Source organism: Pteropus vampyrus, unplaced genomic scaffold (genome assembly GCF_000151845.1).
Source record: "Pteropus vampyrus isolate Shadow unplaced genomic scaffold, Pvam_2.0 Scaffold2, whole genome shotgun sequence".
NCBI lineage: Eukaryota > Metazoa > Chordata > Mammalia > Chiroptera > Pteropodidae > Pteropus > Pteropus vampyrus.
Window position 1 is genome coordinate 22,015,847 of NW_011888783.1, and position 25,671 is coordinate 22,041,517.

At 33.3% G+C, this 25,671-nt stretch overlaps 1 protein-coding gene across 1 annotated transcript in view; it reads left to right on the plus strand.

Annotated features, from left to right (window-relative positions):
* The window catches only part of SCN9A (sodium voltage-gated channel alpha subunit 9), a 78,198-nt gene that overhangs the window by 35,659 nt on the left and 16,868 nt on the right, over positions 1-25,671 (plus strand). Inside the window, exons 16-18 of the mRNA XM_023528466.1 lie at positions 14,181-14,298; positions 20,215-20,369; positions 23,838-24,011. Coding sequence (XP_023384234.1) covers positions 14,181-14,298; positions 20,215-20,369; positions 23,838-24,011 — 447 coding nt within the window. The remainder of the gene's footprint in view (positions 1-14,180; positions 14,299-20,214; positions 20,370-23,837; positions 24,012-25,671) is intronic.

Sequence of the window (25,671 nt, forward strand, 5' to 3'; positions counted from 1 at the left end):
CTCTTAAATCCTAGTTTCGATATTTACTAACACTACTATCTTGAGCAATTTACAAAACTCTATTTTTTTAGTTTCCTTATATCCAAAATAGAATTATAATGAAGATTAAAGGATTTATGTTACTAATTAGACAAGTACCTGTTGGAGAGTAAGTACCCAATTAACAGTTATTATGGCTATCAAATTGAGGAGTCACGTACACACTATAAGTAGCTATTTGCTACTGGTTTAATTTAAGAGAGGTAGCATAAGTAAATCAGTGGTTCACAATTTTAGTGTATAAAGACACACTTGGGGCAGCTTGTTACAAATGCCTGTTCTGGACCAGTTGACCAGGTTTAGGCTGTAATAAAGAACAAAAAGCACTAATTTGAACAAAAAGGATTGCAATCCCAGAGGGGCAGTTTAAGGTAGCAACCCAAATTGCACTCTAAAGAGAACAAAGAAAAACAGGGTTTATAAATGCAAAAACCGCAAGTGCAATTCCCATTTAGGTCTTCCATGCAAATGCAGAACTGCAGGGCAGGTTAACCAGGATCCCTTAGTTTCAGTATGCAAATGAGGTAGGCAAGAACTACAGGAAAAAGCAAAGTCCATACATGTCGATGCAGCAAGTTGTTCCAGGATGTTTATGGCTTGAACTTGAGCTCAGTTTAGCAACAAGTTAGCAACTTAATAGTAGTTCTGAGAACTGATACATGAGATGTATATAAGCTCCACTTCCTCAGTGGCCTCCCAACTCTCTTTTAAGTGACTTTCTTAGTGCTTAATTCCATTTTATTTTCTCCATTATCAGCCATATCCTTTGAACTCTCTCTGCCTAAATCTGGATGCAGCCTCAGAATCTTTATCAACAATGTTCCTAGTGGCCACTGTGATAGATTGAGTTGCCATGGGAAATGAACCTAAATTCATCCCAGGCTTGTTTTGATTCAAGTTTCTGAGATATTATTACCTTTGTTCAGGGACGGGGGATATTCCCCCCTTTTGCAAGTTTAAGAATCTTCACTTCGAACTGGGAAAGAACATCTTTGACTTTGGACAACTCTCTTTCCCCACTTCTTCCATTAAAAAAAAAAAAAAAGAAAAAAAAAGACACTCTCTTCCATGGCTTAGTATCCTGTTTTCCCATTATATTTTGTGGAAGCTTTCCCATCCTCTTCTAGTATCAGTTCTCAGACAGGCAGATCTCCTTGTCTTGACAGACAGTTAAATATACACTCCAGAATGAAGTCAAAATATTTTATAATAAACTTACCAGAAAATAACCAAAGAGATGAGTTCTAAAAAAAGTAAAGTGTTGAGTAAACAATCTGGGGAAATAATTGGCATGCATTCATTTTTTCTGAAAATCGAGTTTGTCTCAGAATTGAGAAAGACATACTGTCACCTCACGTGGACTCATGAGAATGAGATTCCTGTCACGGCTTCTCAGAACACAGACTCTGGACTGATGGTCCTCTCAGAATCAGCCTCCTCCTGAGGCGCAGTGCAGCCTTCTAAGCACATGGCCAACAACTACACACTGCACTGATTTTTACCATTAGCAATGAAGCACTTCATTATTATGAGCTTCAAATGAAGCATGAAATGCACCCATTTATTCAGTAAATATTTATTGAGATCTACCATGCTCCAGGCACTGTGCTAACAGTTGCTTAGGAAAAAATTCTTTCACACAGCTGCAGTAATTTAATGTGATTGACATCTGGCTTAACTAAATTCTTAAGAAGTGTTCTTTTTTTTTCCCTTTTAATGGGCCAAAGCCCAAAATAAAAAAACCAAAAAAACAATTTTTTTTTAATGGAGAACTCTTTCTTAGAGGTCAAAGAGACAATGCCTGTGTTTTTAGTTATTACAGATTACTTCCTTCTCTACTTTAAAGATGAAAAACTAGAGCCATTCATCAGAATTGTAACATTGATTATGGAAGCACACGGAAGCAAATTTCAGAGAAAAGCATTACATTTATCCAGTTTATTTCTCCAAATACTAAAAATATAACAGCCTCATATGATTGTAAAGTACATAATATAAGCTCTTAGAACTTTCAGAGAAGCTCCTTTACTCACTGTGAATCATATACATCAAATCTTCTTTACTGCTCTTTTGATAAATGTATTCACTTATCAAGGCTGGCTTAAGAGAATTCGCTCATCTTGTACACTCAACAGAGAGGAAAACATCCTGGGTAAAAATTTTCTCACAGAAAGATCCCCCATTCATTCCTTCTCAAGCCAAATGCAGATAACTTTACTTAATAGTTCTTCGGTGTTTTAAAATATTCCATGAACGTCCTGATAGACCTAGCTGAGGTCGTTGGAGAAAAGGCATCAATGAAATCTTCAAATTTTATATTACCAAACTTCCAGCCTTCAAGGGAGTGTCACTCAACATACTGCAAACACATTTATGCAAAACTTTGTGTTCTATTAGGAAGCACAGTCCATATAAACCCTTCATACACTTGATCACTATGGGAGAAAAAATGTGAAAGAATATATCTGAGCATATTTTCCATAAACTATTGATAATCATTTTTTCAAATCACTCTTACTGAGCACCTGCTTGTTACTGTATGCCTGCTATGCCTTCTAAGCACTGGAAAGACACACCATCAGTGCTCGTTTCTTCAGTAAGTGTAACTGATGGTCTTTGGCACTGTTGTAGCTGATAAAGAGCAAAGAAGGTTTCTTGCCTTTGAGGAGAAACACATATGGAAACCAGAAATTATAATGAAACATATAAAAAAGAATTAAAATAGAGTTTTAGAGAAAATATTGAAGCAAGATAGAGTATAGTGTAACTAAACTTGAAAATAAATTGGAATGCTTTACAGAGGAGATGGCATTTGAAATGAGTTTTCTGGTAAAAACAATTCATCAAGAAGATGAGAGTGCTGGTCCCTTTACCTTCCTGGAAAAGATAAAGGGACCAGCACTTGTGGAAGCATCCAGATGCAAAAAAAGGCCCATTAAAAATAGGTGAGGATGGCCTAGTGGGAAGTACAAGGTTACAGAAATAGGTTGGAGTCAGATAGTGAATGGCTTGATGTACCATGACAGGAGATTAAAATATGATTCTTTTTTTCTGACAGAAAGAGGAAGCTTTAAAGTCTTTTTTTTGTTAGCAAACTTGTACTGTTAGCGAATTTTGTTATGAGTGTTATAAAGCCCATCAGGGGAGAAAGGTGAGAAGATCAGAAACAATTGCATTTATCCAAATGACAGCTGATGAGGGTTCAAACTGAGGGAGTAATGGCAGCAGATGGGGATAAATCCTAAGTCACTTGCAAGTTAAAATATAGGGGCTCATGGTCTGGATATATTAATTGTGGGCTGCTTCAAAGGATATATTAATTTCCTGTGTCTGCCATAACAAAGTATCACAAACTTGATGGCTTTATGCAACAAAAAATTTATTCTCTGATGGTTCTAGAGGCTTGAAGTCTGAAGTGGAGGTGGTATGTTGGCAGGGCCATGCACTCTGAGGGAACTAGGGAAGATCCTCCTTTGCTTTTTCCTAGTTTTTGATGGTGATGTTAATCCTTGGCCCTCCATGGCTGGCCACTACATCGCTCTGGTCTCTGCTTCTGTCACCACATGGTATTCTCCCTATGTATCTCTGTCTTTTCTTCTTATAGGGACACTAATTATATTAAATTAAGGCCCATCCTAACAACCTCATCTTAACTTGACTATATCTATAAAGACTCTATTTCCAAATAAGGTCACATTCAAGGGTATCATGGGTTAGGATATCAACCTATGTTTTGGGGAATACAAACTGACTCATAAGAAAAGGTTTTAGATTAGAAGACTGGGTAGCCTTTGATGCTGTTAAAAATATACAGGATGGGGTAGACAACATCTAGGGGATAAGGGAGAGACAGTTTAATTTGGGAACATTTTATTTGTGAGCTACGTGCAAGGTAACTAAGTGAAGGTGAACAGTAGGTATTTGGAAATGTACATCTTAAGAAGAGAAGTCAGAGTTGTAGACAGGTTGGACTTTTGTGTGCTAATTTATGTTAGGGATTATACATGGGATTATATAGGGAATCAGTCTGAGGTCAAGTTTACTGGGAAACCAACTCTGATAGAAACCTGTGTATAGGAAATTTACTTGGTAGTATTCCCAAGAGCAACATTTTACACCTGTGAGAAGTGAGGGAAGCAAGGTGATTAGGCAGAGGGAGAAGCTGAAATGCTCTTCAGTTACAGCAGAGGCTTCAACTGACCCAAGAGGCATCTCTGGCTCTGGACAGCCCCATGGAGTTGTCCCAAATTGAAGCAAGGGGCTTGGGCCTTTGTTCTCCAAAGCAGTTGATCATTACATACAGATTTTCCCTCCCCTCTTCCAGGGATGGGGTGTGACCTTGAATAAGGCAGGTAGCTTCCCTTCTGCATGCCATTCCCAGAGAGGAACTCGGCTGTGAGCCTTCAATTGCTAGCACTCATGGCACCTGGAGAAATGAGTGGCTTGCCTAAAGGGAGGATCTGAGCTGTGCACCACAGCATCTCCTACACTACGAGGGCCATAGAAAGCAAAAAAGACAAGTGATCAACTCAACAATTGAGAGGCAGATACAAAATAAGAAAGCACCGAAGAGACCAAAGAAAAAATGTATGCATTTAGCCACTTTCATCTACACCATATAACTTTCCTCCTTATAACAACTGAGGCAAGTGGACATTATTAATCTGTATTTACAGATGACTAAGGCACTAAAAGGTTACACGAAATTATGCAGGTTAGTCACTGATGTTTTAGGAGGTCTTTTTGAATTTGAACTCCAAGCATTAACCATCACAATTCATTTCATAGAAAGACAAGAGAGTGAATAGGAATGTAATTATTTTCTATTATATCTCTGTAATGTTGCAATTCAAGATCAGATTTTCTGTTATAATGGTATTGTGCATTTGCTGACTTTTGTTCAGCTCCTTAATGCTGATTTTAGGTTATTGTCTACCTCCATAATAGAACCTAGAACAAAACAAAGCACACAGAATAATAAACCAGTCCATTGAGATGCACTGAGTAAGAGACCATATCAGGTTGAAAGCACATGAAAGGCAGTGGCACTTGAGCCAGACCTGAAGGGTGGAGATGAACTGATTGAGTGAATATGGTGGAGAAGGAAGTCCCAGGCAAAGGAACAAACATTTGTATTGTTCACCTGATTCACTCACTCATGTATCCATCTACCCAGTCATCTATCTAGGATTCAATTTTGGAAGACATCGTCTTTGGAGAGACTTAAATGTGCTTACTTGTTATTAAATGCATTCCTTTTATTGATTTGATAAAAAGTTCTTTAAATATTTGTAGTCATTGAGGTTAAATATATCCTTTTACTATATTGTGGTTTTAATTACATTGTTATCAGGTCTATCTCTTTAGATATTTCTAAAGTTTTTCCTCAAAGAGGCAGTTGAAGGAAGTTTAGATTTTTTTTTTCTCATTATTGCATTTTAAAAAATAAAGTAAATTTCCAGAAATGAATTTGACTTAGCAGAATTTAGGGATTAGTTATAATTATACCTTTGGGGGTAGCCACCATTTGACCATATCTTTTATGTATAGATCTTACAGAAACAAAACACTCCTATAGGATTTTACCTAGACTATATCTTTTTTTTTGCATTTTGGTTCCAAACTATTTGAAATTTTTTTCATATTTATTGAGCTCGTTTGTATGTCTAAAAACAATGAATTTTTGGTCTGATATTTAAATTGTTTCTTCATTTTTATTTTGAAAATGTCTCTTTCCTGTAATGCTGATTGAAATATAAAAATTAAATATGATAATTAAGAGTAAATAAAAATGCTACTTTTAGAATATGCTTTTAAAAACTATACACTTTCTTTCACCTCACTCCAATATTGAGAATCACTTATTTTAAAATGTTTTTGTCAAGAGCAAACAGAATGCGACACTTTGCCTTAGCACATTACAGTGTTTAAATTCATCACCTAAAAAACAGAATTATCTAATTTTTTAGTTCATTATTTTAAAATCTATGTTCAATGATGTTTAACCTAATTATTGTGTTTCAAATATATTGCTTTGCATTGAGCATATGGCATGTACTGTCAAATGTTTAACTAATTTCTACTTATTGGTATGTGGCTTTAAGCATTTTCAATCAGTCGACTAAACTGTACCATCATGATGCATTTCTAAACTTCAGTACCTAACCTTCTTACTTCTCACAGGGGTAAAAACAAACTGGATCAATCAAGGATGCAACTTTGTGCTTTTAACCAGGCAGAGACATTTGTGACCACTTTTATACAGGTTACCTAAAAAAAAATCATACGTATATGATATTTTTTTCAGTGTCATGCATGCTCTTTAGCTACAAAATTTTTCTGCCTGACCCATTGCAAGAAAGTAGAAACATATACGTACAATTGTTCCATGGATGAATTGACATCACAGCATGTCACTGGGGCAATTCCATCATTTTTTGTTATTCTCTTGATGACTTTCTTGATCTCTCTCATGTCCTTAGGTGATTTCAAGTGCATGATCTATAGAGTTTTATTGGAGGGATTATAAAAGTAAGATATAGAATGTAACAGAAGTCGTTGAAGCAACATTTAATGTGAAAAATTCAACTTCCCTCCTAAATTAAGCTATATATGTATAGATGTATATCACAGTAAATTGTCACATTGTTGCTTTGAGCAGAAAGTTGTAATGTCCTCACCATAACAACAACAAAAATGGTGATTATGAGAGGTGAAGGATGTGTTAACTAACTTTATTGTGGTAAACATTTCACAATATATACGTGTATCAAATCATCACATTGTACTCCTTAAACAACGTTATATTGTCCATTATAGCTCAGTAAAGCTGGAAAAATATTATCACATTTAAATTCAGTAATTTAGAACTCTATTAAGAAACAATTTTTGTGGGAAAAATATTTTAGGCATAAACATAAAATCTCAGAACAGGAAAGGACCATTCTAGTGCTAGCCCTGTATTTATAGATAAGGAAATTGAGACTCATACAAATGACTGCTTTCTGAGTATACATCTAGAAAGTTGGGGATAGAGGGCAAAGTACTCAGCTTCTAGGCCAAACTTTGGGTACATTTGAAATAATTTTAAGAGCAGTGATAACTAGAGCTTTATTTCTCTAATAAATTCAGTAATTAACATTTGGTTTTTATTTGATCAGACATTAAATGCATCAATTAAAAATTACTAGGCCCTGCCTAAGAATGAATAAGTTATAAGTGCTTGAAATGCTTCATTTGATTCCAGAAGCAATATTACTCACCAATGAGAATAAGTTTCTGATTTGCAGAGTAGTCTCAAGAAGTTTAAATAGAAGATATTATGAAGTGAACACTAAATCTGTCAAGAAGATATAAAACACTTTCCCTAAAATTAGAAACAGATAAATATAAATTGCCTTATCTAATATTTCTAACAAGTATAAAATAAAAAAATACTACACAGTTATATTTTATTTTAATTTTAACATAGCTTATTGAATCACTGAATTCTAATTGTTCCTAGGAGAAGGAAATCTATGTAAATAGGAATCTTGCCCTTTTTTTTTTATAATCCAGTTAATATTTTGAATTTCTCTGTCATTGTTGGAATGTTTGTATTATTGTTTTCCATTGTGCAATGATGAAAGTAAAACTTTATCCTGAAATCTCTCTAGGGGAATAATGCTAACAGTTTAAAATTTTTTAAAAAATCATATTATTGTTTCAGTTTACTTGAAGTTAATTTCAAAGATGATCCTGAATAAAAGCTATATTTTTTTATTTCAAATTGATGGTGATTTAGAGGTAATATTCTCTTAGAAAACAATTTTATTCCAGAATATATTAAATTCCCTCCTCCCTAGAACCTAAATAAAGATGCACACATACATAATACCATCTACATATGTATAGGTAAAACAAGATTTTTGAGAAAACTGTTTCCAGAAATATGTGTGTGTTTAATTCCTAAATTATTACTTTTTTTTTTTTTTTTTTTTTTTACTAAACTACTGTTAAAACATGAGATAATGTTAACAAATGGTCATTCTCTGGATATTTCAGTGTGAAGAATGGCTTGAAATATGCTACTTTTCTTTGGCAAAAACTGCCTACATAAATGTTAGGAAAGATATATTTTATCTGTGACAATTTTCATTTTCTAATGTATTTGCATATTAGAAATCCACATGTTAAAAAACTGGTAATTGTTCCATTCATTGGACTTTGTCTTTCCTTATCCTTCTTCATTTTGAGTAGTTTTAAGGAATAGCATTAGTCATTCAATTGTGTAGATAGTTTGTTTTTCATTTGTCATTCTGATTTTTAAAAAATTATAAATGATATTTAATGAGCTTGAGTTTTAGAACCTACACTTTTACCTCGCATTTTGCTGTCATGTTTGCCTATGTTCCAATTCTTATTTATCTACTTGTTGCAGTTTTCTAGCTGGTTTCAGTAGTAGAACTATTAAAATGTTTGTTTTTAAAGTTTTTAAGACATTTTTTCTGATTTGACCTACCGTTATATCAGCTACTTAAATACCTATTCTCTGCAAAGAGTAATTCTCTGTTAGTACACAGAGACCTCGAATATCGTTGTCGGTTGCTTTACATTGCAAGACCTCATTGGTGAATTCTGCTTGCCTTTTCATTAGAAAGAAGCTTCCAGATGATACTGTAGGATCTGGCTGAGAAATCTATAGCCAATCCAACCTTCTTATATGAGAAAACTGCTGCATTTGTTTGTTTTTATATTCAGGATCATATCTTTTAGTCACGTAAGTTCTCATGCTCTTGAGTGGAAAGTGCCCTAGGGAGAAGATTCTGGGAAAACTAAGAACTCTTGATGAAATCAATGGATTTATTTTTAATTACCCTGGTGGTGGCTGAGATTCAACCTCATCGTTTCTCCAACATCCTAATACTATATATCACGTTGACCTGTGATGGAACTGTTAAGGAGATTTCCTGCTGAATGAACAGCTGTTCCCCAAACACCTACACGGTCCTCTGGTAGCAATGAACAAAGAACACTAAGAAAGGAAAAACTCCATTTTCTTGCTCTTTATTTTAAAAAGTTCTGGAGTTTTAGTTGCCCGTAAATCTAATATGATCCAAGAATTTATTTTAACTAGTAAATTGATAATTTTCTACTGAATTAAGTGGAAGTAAAATGAAAATCTAGACTAACACAGGAAAATAGTATTGTAGTATTGAATTTCATTGATGAATAATATCTGGAGTACTTTTCAACCTGGGACCTTTTTTTTTTCCTAGATAATGTTATTTAGTGAGGCATTATCTTTTTAAAATTTTAAAAGAACCTTGATAAGTTTCAGAGAGACCAGAAAGGATTGTAGGGGCCTTGAGGGGCTCAGAAAACTAAATCATGTAAAGAAATGAAATATCATTACACCCAATATGAAAACTGCAATTGTAATATTATAGGTGACCTCCATTTTAAAACATTATAAAATATAATCAAATATTTTTTCTAAAGTCACAAGATTTATTACTTACAGATCTAAGAAACTGGGGGGAAGAGGAGGTGCAGTGCAATGAGCTGGGGGAAGGGCAGCCCTCCCTCCCAGGTCAAGAGCAAATAGGAAAATATTGTATGTCAACTGTACTTGAAAAATAAAAATTAAAAAAATTAAAAAAAAAAAAAGAGCGAACAGAAGAGGAGCGAGAGAGTAGGGTAGCAAGCACCTGTTGTAAAATGGTTGGGGCAGAGGTCACTAACTTTCTCAGGCTCAACTCTAAGTGGTTATTTTTTTTTAAAGGTGACCCCTGGGAAATCAGAACAGGAACTTGGAGCAGGAATCTTGAATTCAGTTTCTTCTCTAAATGTCCAGACTCAGGGTGTGAATAGAGTTGTCATACTGTAAAATGCCTAGGCAGCAACTCCAAATAGCTGTTTTCTCATCATAGCGGTTACATAGCCTTTCTCTTGCCGATCTACAGATGAGAGGATCTGTTCATTCTCCAGAAGGCAAATAAAAAGGTTCTCACAACTGCAAGGCTGAGGAAAGCATATTTTAGTTCTAAACCAGAACAGAATATTTAAAATTCAAGTTATCTCATATTAGAATGATAAAGTTAGAGAACATTGGACTCTTAGATAAGGTGTAGTAGCCAGCTGTGGAAATCCTCTGTAAAGATCCTTTGGTCCTTAAGTCTGAATTTTACTGTTTTACTCCTTAATGACTCAGGATCCTCATTATAGTTATCAATTGTAAAATTAGGCTATAAAATTTTTTAAATGGGCGATCTTAATTTTAATAAAAATACCTTTCTTGCTTCTTGACATTCAGTTGACCTTAGTTTATCACTAAGCTTGCTCATTATTTTTCTTCTCACTGATGCCCATTTCTTTCATTCAATATGCTTCTTGTTTGTCTTTCATTCAATATGCTTCTTTGCTGTCTTGTTTCTTGTTTTGATGCATAGGGAAGTAACTATTCTAGGTTCTGCTCCTCAAAAAATCTTTTCTTGTGTGAAGCAACCTTATCGTACATACTTTATTTTGTCCATTTTATTTTTTTACCTTCCAATATTTCATATTTTTTTTCTTTTAAAAAAAATGTTTAGTACATATTTTAACATCTTTGGGATGTTTTCAACACCTAACATCTTCTTTGAATAAGGTATTTGTTGAGTTTTGTTTTCTACAGTGCTGCTATGTATTTGGTGGTTTTCTACTTCGAGGGCTAGATTATCAAGTCATTAGACAATTCTACTTCATACCTCCCTAAACAAGAAATGACCAAATAGCATTAACCATTATTTGTACTAGCATGAAATAGCCTTACAATGTGATTCTTTATCTCAGGAAATATCAGTAGTAAATTTCTAAGCGACCAGCTTAGGGCAATTTCTCATAGGATATTTATATTTAGTGGGGTCTCAGCTTATATGCAGTGTTCTAAAAAACATACCCCAGGGCAGTCAAAAGGAGAATCACAAAGAATTATAAAGCTTATAATTTGATCATATTTTTAATAATCGAAAGGTGCTGCTTAGATAGCTGCTTAAGTTTATAATCAAGATTAGGAATGTTTCCAAATTAATTGCTTTATGGGTGCACATTGAAGACTATAGAAAGATATGCCAAAAAAATATGTAAACTATATAGCAATTACCTAAAAGGAATATAATCTGTCAAAATGGAGAGGGTTATTTTTTTTGCTTTCTGCTTTTATACATTTAAAATTTTTGATTGTAGTATATAGGTATATATAAAATTTTAGAAGGTACCTACAATCAATATCATATTATTCAATAACTATGGCATACTTTCTATTGCTAATACTAGTGAGTCTGCCTCTATGGTCCTATATTTACACTTTTCTTTATATGTAGACTGCCAAAAATAAAAATATATATTTTTTTGTTTATAAGCAAAGAAATAATAGACAAAAAGTGTATTTCACTTTTTATTAAAAAGAAAATTTCATGGAAATTACAAAATGGCTTATTTATAATATCAAAGAAAATTTTATACTAAAGTATTTATTTCACTGCTTTTATTATAATATAATCATTTTTCCATTTCCAAAGTTATAAGAAAGGAAATTAAATAAAAAAATGATTACATTTATAGAAATGAAAATGATCATATAATTAATTATATAAAATGATACAAATGATACCCTTTTAAGAAAACTTATACTTTAATAAGTATTGAATTTAAAGGCTGCATAAGTTAGAACTAAACTGTATTGATAGGGAATGCACATAAATATTTAATGTATACACAAAACTGAAATAGTTACTGTGTAAATAATTAATGCATTTCCAGAAAAATACTGAATTTCTAAAAACATTCTAAACATTAAATTTCCAAAAAAACCACAATAAATTGGCTTGTGATACAAATTATTTATAGTTTATGTTAAATACTTTGATAATTTCTGTTACAGTGAGGAATAACATTGAATAACTCTCATTTATGATATGAAACCTGATCCAAACTCTGAATTAAACTGACAAAAAAATTATCATAAAAGTTATGAAAAAGAAAGTTTCAATGACGAGCCACACTTCATCAAATCATCTTAACTTTTACTTGCTTATAAATTAACTTGGCATAAGTCTTCTTTGTTAATGCTCTTTTAAAAAGTGAGGAAACCAAATATTGAAGTTAAGGATGTTTTCATTAATTTAGCCTAACTCAGAATTCTGCAGATTAGAATAATTTCTTATTAAAGTTGTTACCAGCTGAAAGAAAACCATTAAACTGTTTCCTAGTTGTCACTATTTTAGCTTTCTAGTCTTCCAATCAGCAATTCCTCTCACCGCTTTGCCTGAAAATCCAGGCCAATAATTCTTTTCTCAGGGTTGAAAGATTTAGTCTCATCTCCAAAGAATCATAGTGCCTTGTCTTTCAGTTCCCTGGTGACAGTTCACTTGCAGGTGAGAGGTCAGGAATTGAGGACATCAAATAATTGTAGGTTTTTAGGTATAGTACTTAATTTTTTGTGTGTGATAATTGGCACAATAGGACGTATTAGTAATTATAAGTTTTCCCATTGTTTCCTGGAGCAATGTATATTTTATAGCCTTAAGTCTTACAAAATATTGTCATAATTAATTTCTGTTTCCTTTTTTAAAGTAATTTTAGATTACTTCAATCAGTTTTAAATAATCTAAGTTTTAAATGAAATTTCATACTGATACTGTTCATAACTGAAATTATTATAACTCTTCAACCTGGTAGGAATAATACCCCTATGCCAACATAGATTACGGGTATTAATTTAATAGAGTATTCATAATTTTTTTACTTCTATTTTAAAAAGAACTTTGCTCACATCATTTCTTACATACAATACTTTATCAATGCCTTTTTCATTGATGTTGAAGACTGTGTGATAATAATAGCACTGAGAATTTAATGTGGCATCTATGACAAATACTTTTAGCTTTCAAGTTAATCTCTAAAAATTAACATTTTAGATTGGGCCTATGATATTAATGCAAGTTAATAGATTGAAGAATTAATTTAGCTGAAATGAGTATGTCCTCATTTTTAGCATTTGTGTTTGTTTAACTATTCTAAACAAAAGTAAAGCTGTAATCTTGATAAGAGAAGTATATGCTGTAATAGCTAGTAGTTTTCAATATTCACATGTCATTTAGCAAATGAGAATGAAAAATGAAATCTTCCATTGATATGCCACTAAACAATATTAGGAAAAATTAACAGAGTTTTACTACAATTGCTACGTGTAGTTTTTTCTAAAAATCTCTGTATGTGTGTAAATATCATATCATAAAGTTCTGGTCGGGAAAAACTTGTTTGTATTATGATCAATTTATGATCATAATGACAATGGATTCATTCCTCTCATGTGTTAGTCTGCCATGTTTAATTTCATTAAATCTTTGTTTCAGAGTTTGCATGTGGTACTCACTTTAGTAGCCACTATCTCTTGACATTATAAATAATACTTTATGATCTTTTCTACTATATCCTGAAATTTAATGCTAAAATAGGTGGTCTTGGATGAAATAATTACTATGGTCTTTGGCATTTTGATTCCAATATAATATTTGACTTTTTTAGTCTCAATGAAGGCCTTCTTATTTATATCATCCTGATACATATTCTTAAATCCAAGAGACAATAGAAGAAATATGTTTGGATTTAATTTTACATTAATTTCTTTCTTTTTTTTAATTTTAAGTATAAACAAGTTTTTTTTCCAGCCAACTGTCATATCTGATCTTTCAATTATCAGGCATTGGCAATTTGGCATTTGAATGTTTTGCTTTTAGGGTCTTGGTTGTCCTAAAATAATAATTACTGGTATATACAAATTTACAAGAAACATAAAAAATAATAAAAATGTGGCCAATACTTTGCAAATGTTAGAGTTTACATCGGAATATTACCTTATGCTAATTCTGTCTAAATACTTGTTAGCATAATAAAAATAATAAAATTTAATTTTCATGGGATGTGTAGATAGATCAAGCATAGATTCATTGTAAGGTTACTTGACCTCAATGTGTGTTTATACATTTTTTTATGGCATCATACTGTTAATCTTTTTTCCATAATACTTTGCATGACTCTGATTATTAAATATGGCTTAAATGCAAGACTTGACTGAACTCTAAATGAACTATCTGGTGGGATGGTGAATTTCTTTTTAGAGACTGAACCAGTTGAGTTCCTCTGAGTGCAGCACAGTTGATAACCCTCTGCCAGGAGAAGAAGAAGCAGAGGCTGAACCTATAAATTCAGATGAGCCAGAAGCCTGTTTTACAGATGGTAAGAGAAAAATAAAGACCTTGGTTAGCATTCATTTATTAGTGTTTTGGATTTTATCTTAAAACCTAATACTTACCAGGGGTTGTTTAGTAAAAAGTCAGAAGACTCCATTTCATGCTGAGTCAGTCTTGGCTCTATGACCAAGGGCAAGTCATTGGAGCTTTCTAAGCTTCCCTTTGCATATTTATGATACTCTACTAACAATAATTTACAATGACAGTGTGTTATACTCTAATAGACTTTTACTTACTCTAGGATGTTCATACGTCTCATTTTAGATCCTTAATTCATGTTCCCAGCTCCGTGAAACCACTAGAATACAATTTAATGGGATAGATGATACTATTGTCCTTTTCTTCAAAAATTAAAGCTACTCAACTAACTCTCAGTAAACTGTTTAATGTTTACTGAGAGTTAGTTGAGTAGCTTTAATTTTTTCACTACAGTTCACTACAGTCTGCCTTGAAATTATTCCTTCTCTGTGTTTCAGAGGCCACACCGTACCTGTATTCTTCTTTTATATCACTGAGAGTTCTGAGTTTCTTCCCTTTTTTCTTTTAGTGACTATTTTTGTGGACATCCATTAAATAATGATGTCCCTCCACATTCTGATACTCGGTTATCTTCTGTTTTTATTCTCTAGCCCTAAGAGCTTTCATCCATGTCTATAGCTTGAACAACCGTTTTTGTGTTGTTGACTCTTAAATCATTATCTTTACCCCTATCCTCACTCTTGAGTTCCAGAATTGCCTACAACTCTCCACTGGTCATCTCTATCTGTTTCCTTTAAGCGTCTCAAGTTTAATAAGTTTAAAACAAACTTTAGTGGGTTAATCTACATAACCTACATCTTCCTTCAGTCTTTATTTTATTTAGCGACATCATGATCTATCCTGCTTCTCAAGCTAAAGACTTTGAGTCAGTCCTAATCTCTTTCTTTCTAGCCACAAGTTGATCACAGAAACCATAAATTGATCATAAACTCTGAGGATAGGATCCAAGTCCTCCAGTGTATTCTGACTCACTAAAATTTGAAAATCATTGGTTTATAGGATAAAACCTGAAGTCCTTAACTTAGCATAAAGGCCTTTGGCCTTTATCTATTTTTTTCTAACAGTATCTCCTCTCGTTACTTTTCATTTTCTGCCTAACTGAATTTTTTACTATTCACTGAATTTTTCAGGGGTTTTATTCAAAGTAGTAAATTCGAACTTTACCTAGGAAAGTATTTTCTAAGCAAGTATTGTGTCATCTAAGTAAAAACACAAACCTAGAGTAGGGTTGCAGTGTGACACAGTGATACAGAGTACAAGATTTGAAGCCTATTGAGCATGAGTTCTAATTGGCTTACTGCTAACTCTCTATGGAAACCTGAGCACATTTTTAAATATTATACCTTAGATACCTAATCTATAAAATAGGTTTAACAACCTAGAGAGTTGAGGAGATTAAATGAGATAACTCCTATAAATTAATTAGCACAGTGCTTTGTATGTCCTATTTCTTTCTACTTTCCTTTTGGTTTTTAAAGTATTTTGTTAACCTGTATAGAAGCTATGATAGCATTTATGCTAATGACTGACTTTCTACTCATGAGTTTACCCCCAGCATCAGTATTTTTTATAGAAATTATCAAATTGCTTTCATTCTCCAAGATTTTCTCAAATAGTCTCCTATAACACTCATGCAGTAAACAAAATGACTGGCAAATAAAGGTATCTATACGTTATAATGGGTACATGAATTTTCTTCAAATACAAGCTAAATCTCATTTTATGAGAGAGGCAAACAAGTATGACACTCAATTGATAGAAATATATTTTTACCCACGGGGACCTATTAAAATGTTTGAGAGATTCTCTGTTATGTTTACATTTAATTAATAGTCCTTTTAAAAAAGAAGGTGTGATAATGTTGCTAACCAGCTAGGTTGGAAATCTCTTGGGGTGTGCCTCTGCATAAAAGCCAGACAAGCAGTCAAGCACTCCCACCTCAAAAAATAAGAGAGAGAAACTCTCTGAGGTGTGATAAATCCTGAGGGCAATATTGAAGAAACTTCATCTCAGACAAAAAAGTTTACTTGCTTTTCTAATTAGAATGTATAGTACCTTTTCTTGCCTCAATCATAAGAATAATATTTCTCTTCAACTTTAAGTCCTACAAAAATAAATCCCAGATAGTAAGTATTCTTAACCAAAAGGATAACTTTCTCCTCTGGTAATTATACTTGAGGCAGATAGATTTTGTCCTGCATGAGTTCTTTGTTTTGCAATTTAAGATACATTCTAAAGTTTCAAGCAGTAAATTAATATAAAAATTAATTCCATTTTTCCACTCTTCCTAGTGTTTTCTTTTGCCCTGAAATAGATTACCTGGGAGTCAATTTTTGACACTATCTTTTTACTGTTTCGCCGTATTATTTTATAAAACAATTTTCTGTTTACTAAATTCATTTGAGATATAAGATAATTGTCTTAAACACAATGAAGATATTTTTTTTTTCAGATCAGAGGTCATGTTAACTGTAATTAACATTAGACAGATGAAGTCAGGTGAATATTTTCCATTCACCCTGACTTTTTGTTTTATTCAATCTTTGTGTATATCCTAGAATTCACAGAGAGAAGACTTGTCAGATCATGATTAATGCTTAGATGATTTTAAAACTTTTTGGGGGGGATTATGTCTTTTCAGTCAACTATACACAACATATTATGCTATGTATAGGACTAGATTAAGTACTGTGAACAGAAAGAAAGAGCATAACAGACACATTTTTAGACTTCTGGGAAATCAGAAGCTTTCGGAGAGAAAGGGCAGGAACACAAAATATACGTGATAGCAAAACACACCAAAGACTTAGGGAAAAAAACGTAGCTTACTACATTTCTGTAAAGCTGGAAATTAAAGTGCTAGGAGATACCTTGTATTAACTGGATCATTGAACTAATTTTACTACAGAATCATAAAAGAAGCCATAATAAGACATTGTCTAAAATAGTTATTAAGAGAATTCTAGTTTTGTTGTTTTAGGATATACAGTTTATGATTACTTGAAGTTATTACTTGATAGGTTCAGTATTTTTCATGAAATATATTATTTGTTTTATAGAAAATAAAATTATTTTTACAGTGCCTAATTTGAAAATGTCTGAAACAAGTATCTAAAAAGTGCACTCCCACCTCCTACCTTCCTTCCAAATGAGGCTTTTTTATCTAAAATGTTTTAAGAGAGGAATTAATCATAGTTCCTCTTTTTAAAATTCTCCGTTCAAAATAATTCTAGTTGTTTATATTTTAATCAACTTTAATTTTTTAAATTTAATTTTTAAATTTTTAATCATTATCTTTCTGGGCCTTTCTTGGTCGTAGCTCTGTTCACCAGTCCTTCATGAAACTTTTTATTAATCTCTCTTTTCCTGCAGCTTCCTCTGCATCTCTCCCTCTCCTACTCTGTCTCCTCCTTCAAGGTTTTCTCTGCTTCCACCTGTCCCAGTGGTGAGCAGGTAAATGTTTAACCACGAGTTCTTCAAGAAAAAAGAAGTACGTACATGTACATCAGTTTTAAATTTTGCTTATATAAAGGATATATGGCACTCAGTTTACAAATAATAATATAAACAACATTCCTTATTGTACATTCCACGTAGCTTATTGATTCTCACAGAATGCTTTTGTTGACTTGCAAAAATTTGTGTAGATGACTAAAGATTACAATTGGTGAACAAGCATAGTTTTAAACTGAAAGTTGGTATTTTCGATGACATTAATCAGTAAAGTGAAGTGAAACAAAGAAGCTATATGTCAGAACTTCACCGATTTATCAGTAATGTGAGTAAATCTTTGCTGAATCACATAATAGGATTTGAATAATGAAGAATATTTCCTCAAGTTTTGTGCTGTTTACAGTGTAATGGCTGCAAACATGACACACATTTACTGTTTCCTCTGTTTTATTAACATTTTTTCAAACATATTCTTAAGTCTATGCTAGAAAATCAACAAGTGCTAATTTATAGGATGTGATGATTTGTAGTGTAAAGAGTTCCACCATGGCTGATTTCAAACTGCTGATGTGACTTCACTAAATGTGGAGTTGAGAAGAAATGTACAGTAGCCCAACATTATAACAAGTTTCCACCACCAGATAGAATACAAAACTATGCTCTAAAGCATAGATTATAGTAAAATGTAGTAAAATGATTAGAAAATGATATGTTTTTAATATTCGTTACCTTTTTTAAAGTAACTCATTTTAGTTTTATACACTTTAATTTTTGATAATGACTGCCTTTAAACAATAGCCTAGCAAAATTTCCTGGCAATTTAGCAATGAATTATCAAGAGCTGGTATGAGCTGAGCTGGCTCCAGAACACCACTGAATTCCGACCCTTAATATTGCTGTTCCAGAATATTCTAGACTTGACCTTTTTCTCTCTTCACCCTTAATACCTCAGACACTGTCTTGATGTCAGCTGACACACGTGCTAATGATTCCTAGATATTCTTTTCTAGCCCAGGCTTTCCCTCTGACCTTCAGTTTCACACCTCCAGATGTCTACAGGATATCGGTATCTAGAAGTTTCACCAGCATGTCAGATTTGTGACCTCCCAAGTGAGCACCTGCTCCTGTAGTCCTTGTTTCATTGACCACATTCACCCAGTCATTCTTGGGCTCCTCCTTTTCTCTTATATCCCACGTTCAGTCAGTCACCAAATCCTACTGATTTTACCTGCCAACTGTGTCTTGAATCTAATATTGCTCTAGTTTCTATTGCCCTAACCTTCTTGTTAGGGAAATCGAACCAGAATTCTAAATGGTTTTCTGGCTCTGAGTCTTTCTTTACCTCCGCCCCTTTCGTTTTTCCCTGTTCCAAATTATCCTCCACACAACTGTAACTCCTATGCTCAACACCTTTTGCTGCCTTTGGCCTAGAATTCCACCCAAACCCTTTTTCGCTAAGACTTTGATTCAATGCAGGCTCCACCTCTTCCAGAAAGCTTCCTCTGACCTTTCTTTCTCAACGAATAAGCTAGGTTAGGTAGTCTTCTTTCATGCTACCAGATTAACTCTTGCATATATGTCATTTTAGTTACTTTACCCAATTATAGCCAATTATTTCTATATCTGCCTAACCAAAGCCAAAAAATAAATAAATAAATTCCCCGAGGAGAGGAAACTATGAACATAACCAAGTATATACTCAATAAATCTTTTATGTGAAATGAATGAATAAATATAAAATAAATTAAAGTGTTCCTCAATTTTTCATAGCTGTATGTTTCACACCTAGGATTCCAATGTCAGGTTTGGTTTTAACTTAGAGTATTTGAAACAGTTTTATCTGTATCTTCTCAACAAGATCTTTTTTTTTTTTTACTTGATTTTAGGAACTTCTACTAATTTTCTTAATAAAACTTAGAATGGTGTTTCTCAAAGGGCTTTTTATAGAGGAGTTGAAGCAGCACCAGATTGCAGGCTAGATGCACATCAAGAAAAACTTAATATTTCAGCAAAGATCCTGAAATACATTTTTGTCTTCAGACTTTAATTTATTCATTCATTCATTCTTCAAATATTTATTAGTGCTCATTGTGTATCAGGATAGGATTGTATTAGGATTGCAATAATAAAAAAAATGTGGTTTAAACACTATAGAAAAGATTTGATGAGATATCAGAGAAGTACAGAAGACAAGACTACATTCTAAGTTAGGAATAACCGACACATATTATGAAAACACTATGGAGAGTTAGGTGATAAGGTGGCATCCAAGATGAATCCATTTGAAACTGCAGGTATAATTGTTAGAAATTATTTGATTGAGGAACTATCATAGAAAAAGCTTTGTATTAAATAGTGTATTTTTAAAAATCTGAATGTCAAGATTTCACATGCATGTCTTTCTTGCCAGGTTGTGTACGGAGGTTTCCATGCTGCCAAGTTAACATAGAGTCGGAGAAAGGAAAAGTCTGGTGGAACATCAGGAAAACGTGCTACAGGATAGTTGAACACAGTTGGTTTGAAAGCTTTATTGTTCTCATGATCTTGCTCAGCAGTGGTGCTCTGGTAAGTGATCTGACACCTCAAATAACAAATTGGTTGTCAGTACTTTTGATAAATGAATTGAAAGATAAAAATATCTTGACAAGTTGTTTTACCCAACAATTAATCCCTGTGATTGGTACCAAGGATAAACTTTTAGTTTAGATCAGTAAATATTTATTGAACATGATTACATGCCAGGTATTATTCTTGCTACCCTGAATGCAAAGATGGATAAGATTCAGGTACTTTTCTCAAAGAGGTCAGTGAGCATTGGGGAAAAGAACAGACAGCTGTTCTTGCAATAGAGCTTTATCAAGTATATCCCTTACTCGATAAAGTTCGTTTATAAGTAAGGAATAAACTTGATAAAGCTCTATTGCAAGAACAGTTGTCTGTTTGGGATTTCAGAAAGGTAGATGATGTTTTGCAAGATTTAGAAGAGATTAATAGTTATTTTCCAGCCAGGCAAAGTGGGCTGAGGAGAACAAGTGTACAATGATATGAACACATAAGACAACATCGCATATACAGGAAATTAAAAGTTACCAAACTGTAAGAAGTGTTACGGGAGGAAGAGCAAAACCAGGAGAAAAGTATTGGCCAGAGATATTGTGGCAAAGATAGACAGTGTCAGTTTATGAAGCTTCTTGGATATTATTATAAGGGAAAATAGACTGTACTTTTAGGATGATAATGAGACAAGTTTCTCATTCTTGTACATATACCAATTACCTTCTGTGAGGGTCGAAAGGGATCTGGGTGAGTTACAAGCTCCCTGAGCCTTTTCTTACTTGTTTTCTTTCCTGCTGACACTAACAGAGATCAGCCATTAGAAGCCCAGTTCCAGCTAGAGATACCACTGGAAATTCCATTACACTAAAAACAGAATACTCAAGAACTTTGTAAATTGTCTCATAGACAGTTTTCATGGATATGGGATTGGATTTTACTCTACTTACAATAAGTTAGCCTGTTACTGTTTCATAGATACTGGTGGAAGGCATGAGACTTCCGAGTCAGAGACAAAGGACTTTATTATTCACCATATAGAAAGCAGCATGAACTTCAACATGTTTGTGTTTGTTCCCCTTGTCCCCAAGTCCCATGGGGCCATAGCATGGAGCTAAATGAATACTGCACACACAGTGTGTTAGCATCACAGCTGAGGAGCACTGAGCTTAGGGAACCCATCCTCTCATAGCAAGCAGTAGGCAACCTTGCTCTTTGTCCCACAGAGAGACGCTGTCTCATCTCTCAAGGTTGCTTGTTGCAAAAACAATCATGAGAAATGACCTGGATAAAGAGCAGTCAGGGCCTTGCATTCTTGGCATACCCAACAAGAATATGCAGGGACACTCAAAGCCCACAGTAGATTGCCTCTCCTAACAAGTTTCCCCTAAAAAACAGAAGATGAATAAGAAAGTGTCACTCAACTTACCTCATTGAATACAAGTGGGAATCTTGGTAGTGTCTATATTAGCTCGTATTTCTAATAACTAAGGAAACTTATCCCATGCTGAGTCACATGTGTGACTGAGATTTTCAAAAAATGGATTACGAAAGAATTAAAGCAAAGTTTAGAGTAATTTCTTGTTCAAAATATCTAAAAAGAAAGATGACATTTTGGGGGAGGGGAACTCTCAAAACAAATTCAGATGAATCATGAGGAAGAAAAGAGAAAAGTATTTCCAGAAGCTGGTGTTTTTACTCAGGGAGTTTGCCAATTAATTTAGAGTTAAAATACCTGTCTATAAAATAAATAAAAATAGCTCTAATTTAGTTCATATTTATTATATTTCAAGATCTTTATATCAGTTTTATCCTTTAATTTTCAAACAATCCTGTGAAATTATGATATTTTGCTTATTTAACCAATTAGGTAGCTAGGTCAGAGTTTTAAAAGTTGCTTAATGTCCCAAAGCTAGCAGATGACAGAGCCATAACTTAATAAAGGTCTAAACAAAAGCCACTTTATCTTTTTACTGTGTTTTGGCTGCTTAAAAGGGATGTACACAGATAGAAATAAATGAGTGGTAACTGGAATGAGTAATAGTAAAGCCTAGATCTGATAGTGCTCATGCAATGACCAACTTGCCTCCTTGCTCCCACATCCACAGAATTAGTCCTCGAAGCTAGGAGCCCTGCAGGCTGAATACTATTTCAGGCTCTGGGACTAGTCAGAACAGAGTGGACTCAGGCAGGGTATTTGGCTTTCAGCATCAAGACTTGCTGCTTCCTGCTCTGCACCCTAGTTCCAGAAACAGCACCCATCTTCTTTGCGATCAAGCCCTTTCTTTATCTTTGCATTTCAAAGACTGAGGCACTGCCATAGTTTCTGTTTGGGCAGCTTGCCTGATTCTTCTACAGTTTGGAGAAGGGAGGCAGGAAAATACTGAGGGCTGGACTTCTCCCCTTACACTTCAGTTCCGTTGGCTTTCAGAACCTCTGCTAGCTGCTGGAAACTTCTTTTAGCATCTTGGTAAATCTGCCCATTCTCTCTGCCCCAGCTTCTCTGTTTTCTTTAATATGCAGTTGCAAAAAGTGCTCAGGGTCATTTTTAAAGCATTGATAGAAGAACTTGAAATAAGAAGAGTAAGAATGGAATGCGGTCGTGATTATAGACAGATAGTATCATGTTAACCACTAAGGATACAGGCCTTTTTGCTTTCATCTTTTCCAACATTGTGAATATTGTTTAAACTTTAAAGAGAAAATTCTAATACTTTAGACTTGTTTAGGTCAGCAGTCATTTTCAGTGTCTTCAGTGAGCTCAGTTCTTTAAGTCCATTCAAATTATTTCCCAAGGAACTTGCGGCTGTGACCACAGTATCATCTGTCACTTACTAAAAGTTCTTGGAGACTGTTAAAATGTGCCGCATTCATGGAATGAATATGAGTAATTTGTTGAGCTGAAGCTTTTAATGAATGTTAACTATTATGCAAAATTCAAAGAAAGAAACCACCCTCTGTGTTCTCTAGCCCTCCTAAGATACTGTGCTTGTTCATTTAGCAAACCTTTCCTTGTCTTCGCTGTGTTCCTAACCCAGTGATAGGCACTGGGGATGCACAAACATGTGAGAGCTGTTGGAGAGGCTCCAGATTGTACTGGTGGATGCAAAGGAGAGTACAGGTTGAGAAAGATGTATGAGGGGCTGATGCTAGAATCTTGTCTTAACTATTAGGTCTTATCCAATTTGAAGAGGGATCAAAAGGGAGTCAGATGAAGTAGAAATCCCTACAAGTGTCAGAGACCTGGTTCATTCCATTCTTTTGCACCCTCTTTCTCTTGACCTTTGGTGACCAGTGATGTGCACTGGTGGGAAGTCTAGAACTGAGCGTTACATAGTAGTTGTAAACCAGAAGAAGTCAGCTGTTTCATAATAGCATTCTATTTCAGTAGTTTTCTATCAGAATTTTATTTCCTGTTTTTGTTATAAATCATAACCTTTAAGTTGTACATAAATTGAAATTGGAATGTTATTTCCACAGGCTTTTGAAGATATAGATATTGAAAAGAAAAAGGCCATTAAGATTATCCTGGAGTATGCTGACAAGATATTCACTTACATCTTCATCCTGGAAATGCTTCTAAAATGGGTAGCATATGGTTATAAAACGTATTTCACCAATGCCTGGTGTTGGCTGGATTTCTTAATTGTTGATGTATGTACTTTGAGTAAATTTTAAAAAAGGATTTATTCTTATAAATAAGTGTTCTGAAAAACCTTCACTAATGTTATATATTAGCACACTTTAATTTTGGTTAGCTTTTTGTACTTTCAGGCAATAGTAAACCTTTATATTTTTAGAAATTTCAATACAGCCAGTAGAAATATATCTGTGAGGATTATTGAAAGAGAAATATCTCAAGAAATGTAAATTCTGTACCATTCTGACATATATAATTTACTCCTGTGTGTTTTCTGAAATCAGAAAATGTAATTTTTAAATATATATTATTTGATTTGAATATCATTCACATTGGAAATATGAATGAAATGAAAAACTAGAAGGTGGATGTTAGCTGAAAGTTATGAAAAATGGTAGTGTTAAAGCTAAATAACCCTCTGTTAAGGAGAAGGGAAGGCATGGAATTTCAAAATATTTATCTCAGGCACAATGATAGAGAAAATTAAAATGTGTCACAGCTCTTGTCTCCATCTCAAATATCCCACTTACGTTCATCTCTAGAGTGGCAGTGGAGCAGAAAAATTGGTATTAATAATTTCAAATAATAAATTCAGAGAACTCTTGAATACTTGGATGATGGAAAATGCATAAAAATACTTCAGTTTATGTATTATTTTTAACTAAGCAAAAATATTTTTTAGGCATGTTGTTGAAATAGTCAGGACAGAGATCCTAAAACAGCTTGTGAGATCAAGAAATCTCAAATAGAAATTAATAGTACAATACCCATTATTATCAATTCATTTTTACTTAGTGTACTCTAATTCTTTTATTTTATATTTCAATGGTATAATCTAATAGTATATAATAATACAATTATCATATGTAATATTTTATGTTATTTTAAAAGGCTTTCTTAATTTAATTCATGACCTCAATCTCCTAAACTTATTTTTCTCAGAACGAATTATGTTCTTCAATCTTTTACTAATTCTCCTAAATTTTCTGAAATCTAGCCTTTGTGGTAAAGGAAGAAGCATCCTATAATCAGTCATAGTGTTTAGAGATTTGTTTTCCATGTGATGTCTGGAATTCGAGGGCAAATGCAAATTTTTATAGTACCAATAACTTCTCTAACATTTAACAAAGAATTTATATTACCAGACTTTTCAGAAAAGATAAATTAATATAGAACCATTTATAGACATAAAAATTACAGATAAACATGACTATATACAGCAAAATCTGACTCAAAATTAAGCCAAAACTAATCATACCTACACAAAATTCAATTTCTCAACTGTTACTAAAGCTCAGTAAACTCCTTTTTAACAGTTCAATACATAAAACATTAAAAGCAATAACGATTTCTATATAGATGATGTGCGAAAAATTTTTTTCTACAGTATAGGTATTCATTACACTTTTACATTCTCTTGGGCTTCTTGTATGAGAAATCTAATTTTCAATACCTTACATTAATGATTTCATGTTGTTTGATTGTTTTTTGATTCACCTTTATATATATGTTGCCTAGAAAAATAAATGATATGATAGATGCTTTTGTAGTATAATAGTATTAAAGAAAGGCTAACCAAAATAAGAAGAAATAATACAAGGTATGTGTTATTTTTTTCTCCTAACTTTTAAATATGATTATTCCAAAAGTTATTGTAAAATATTTAAGATATTC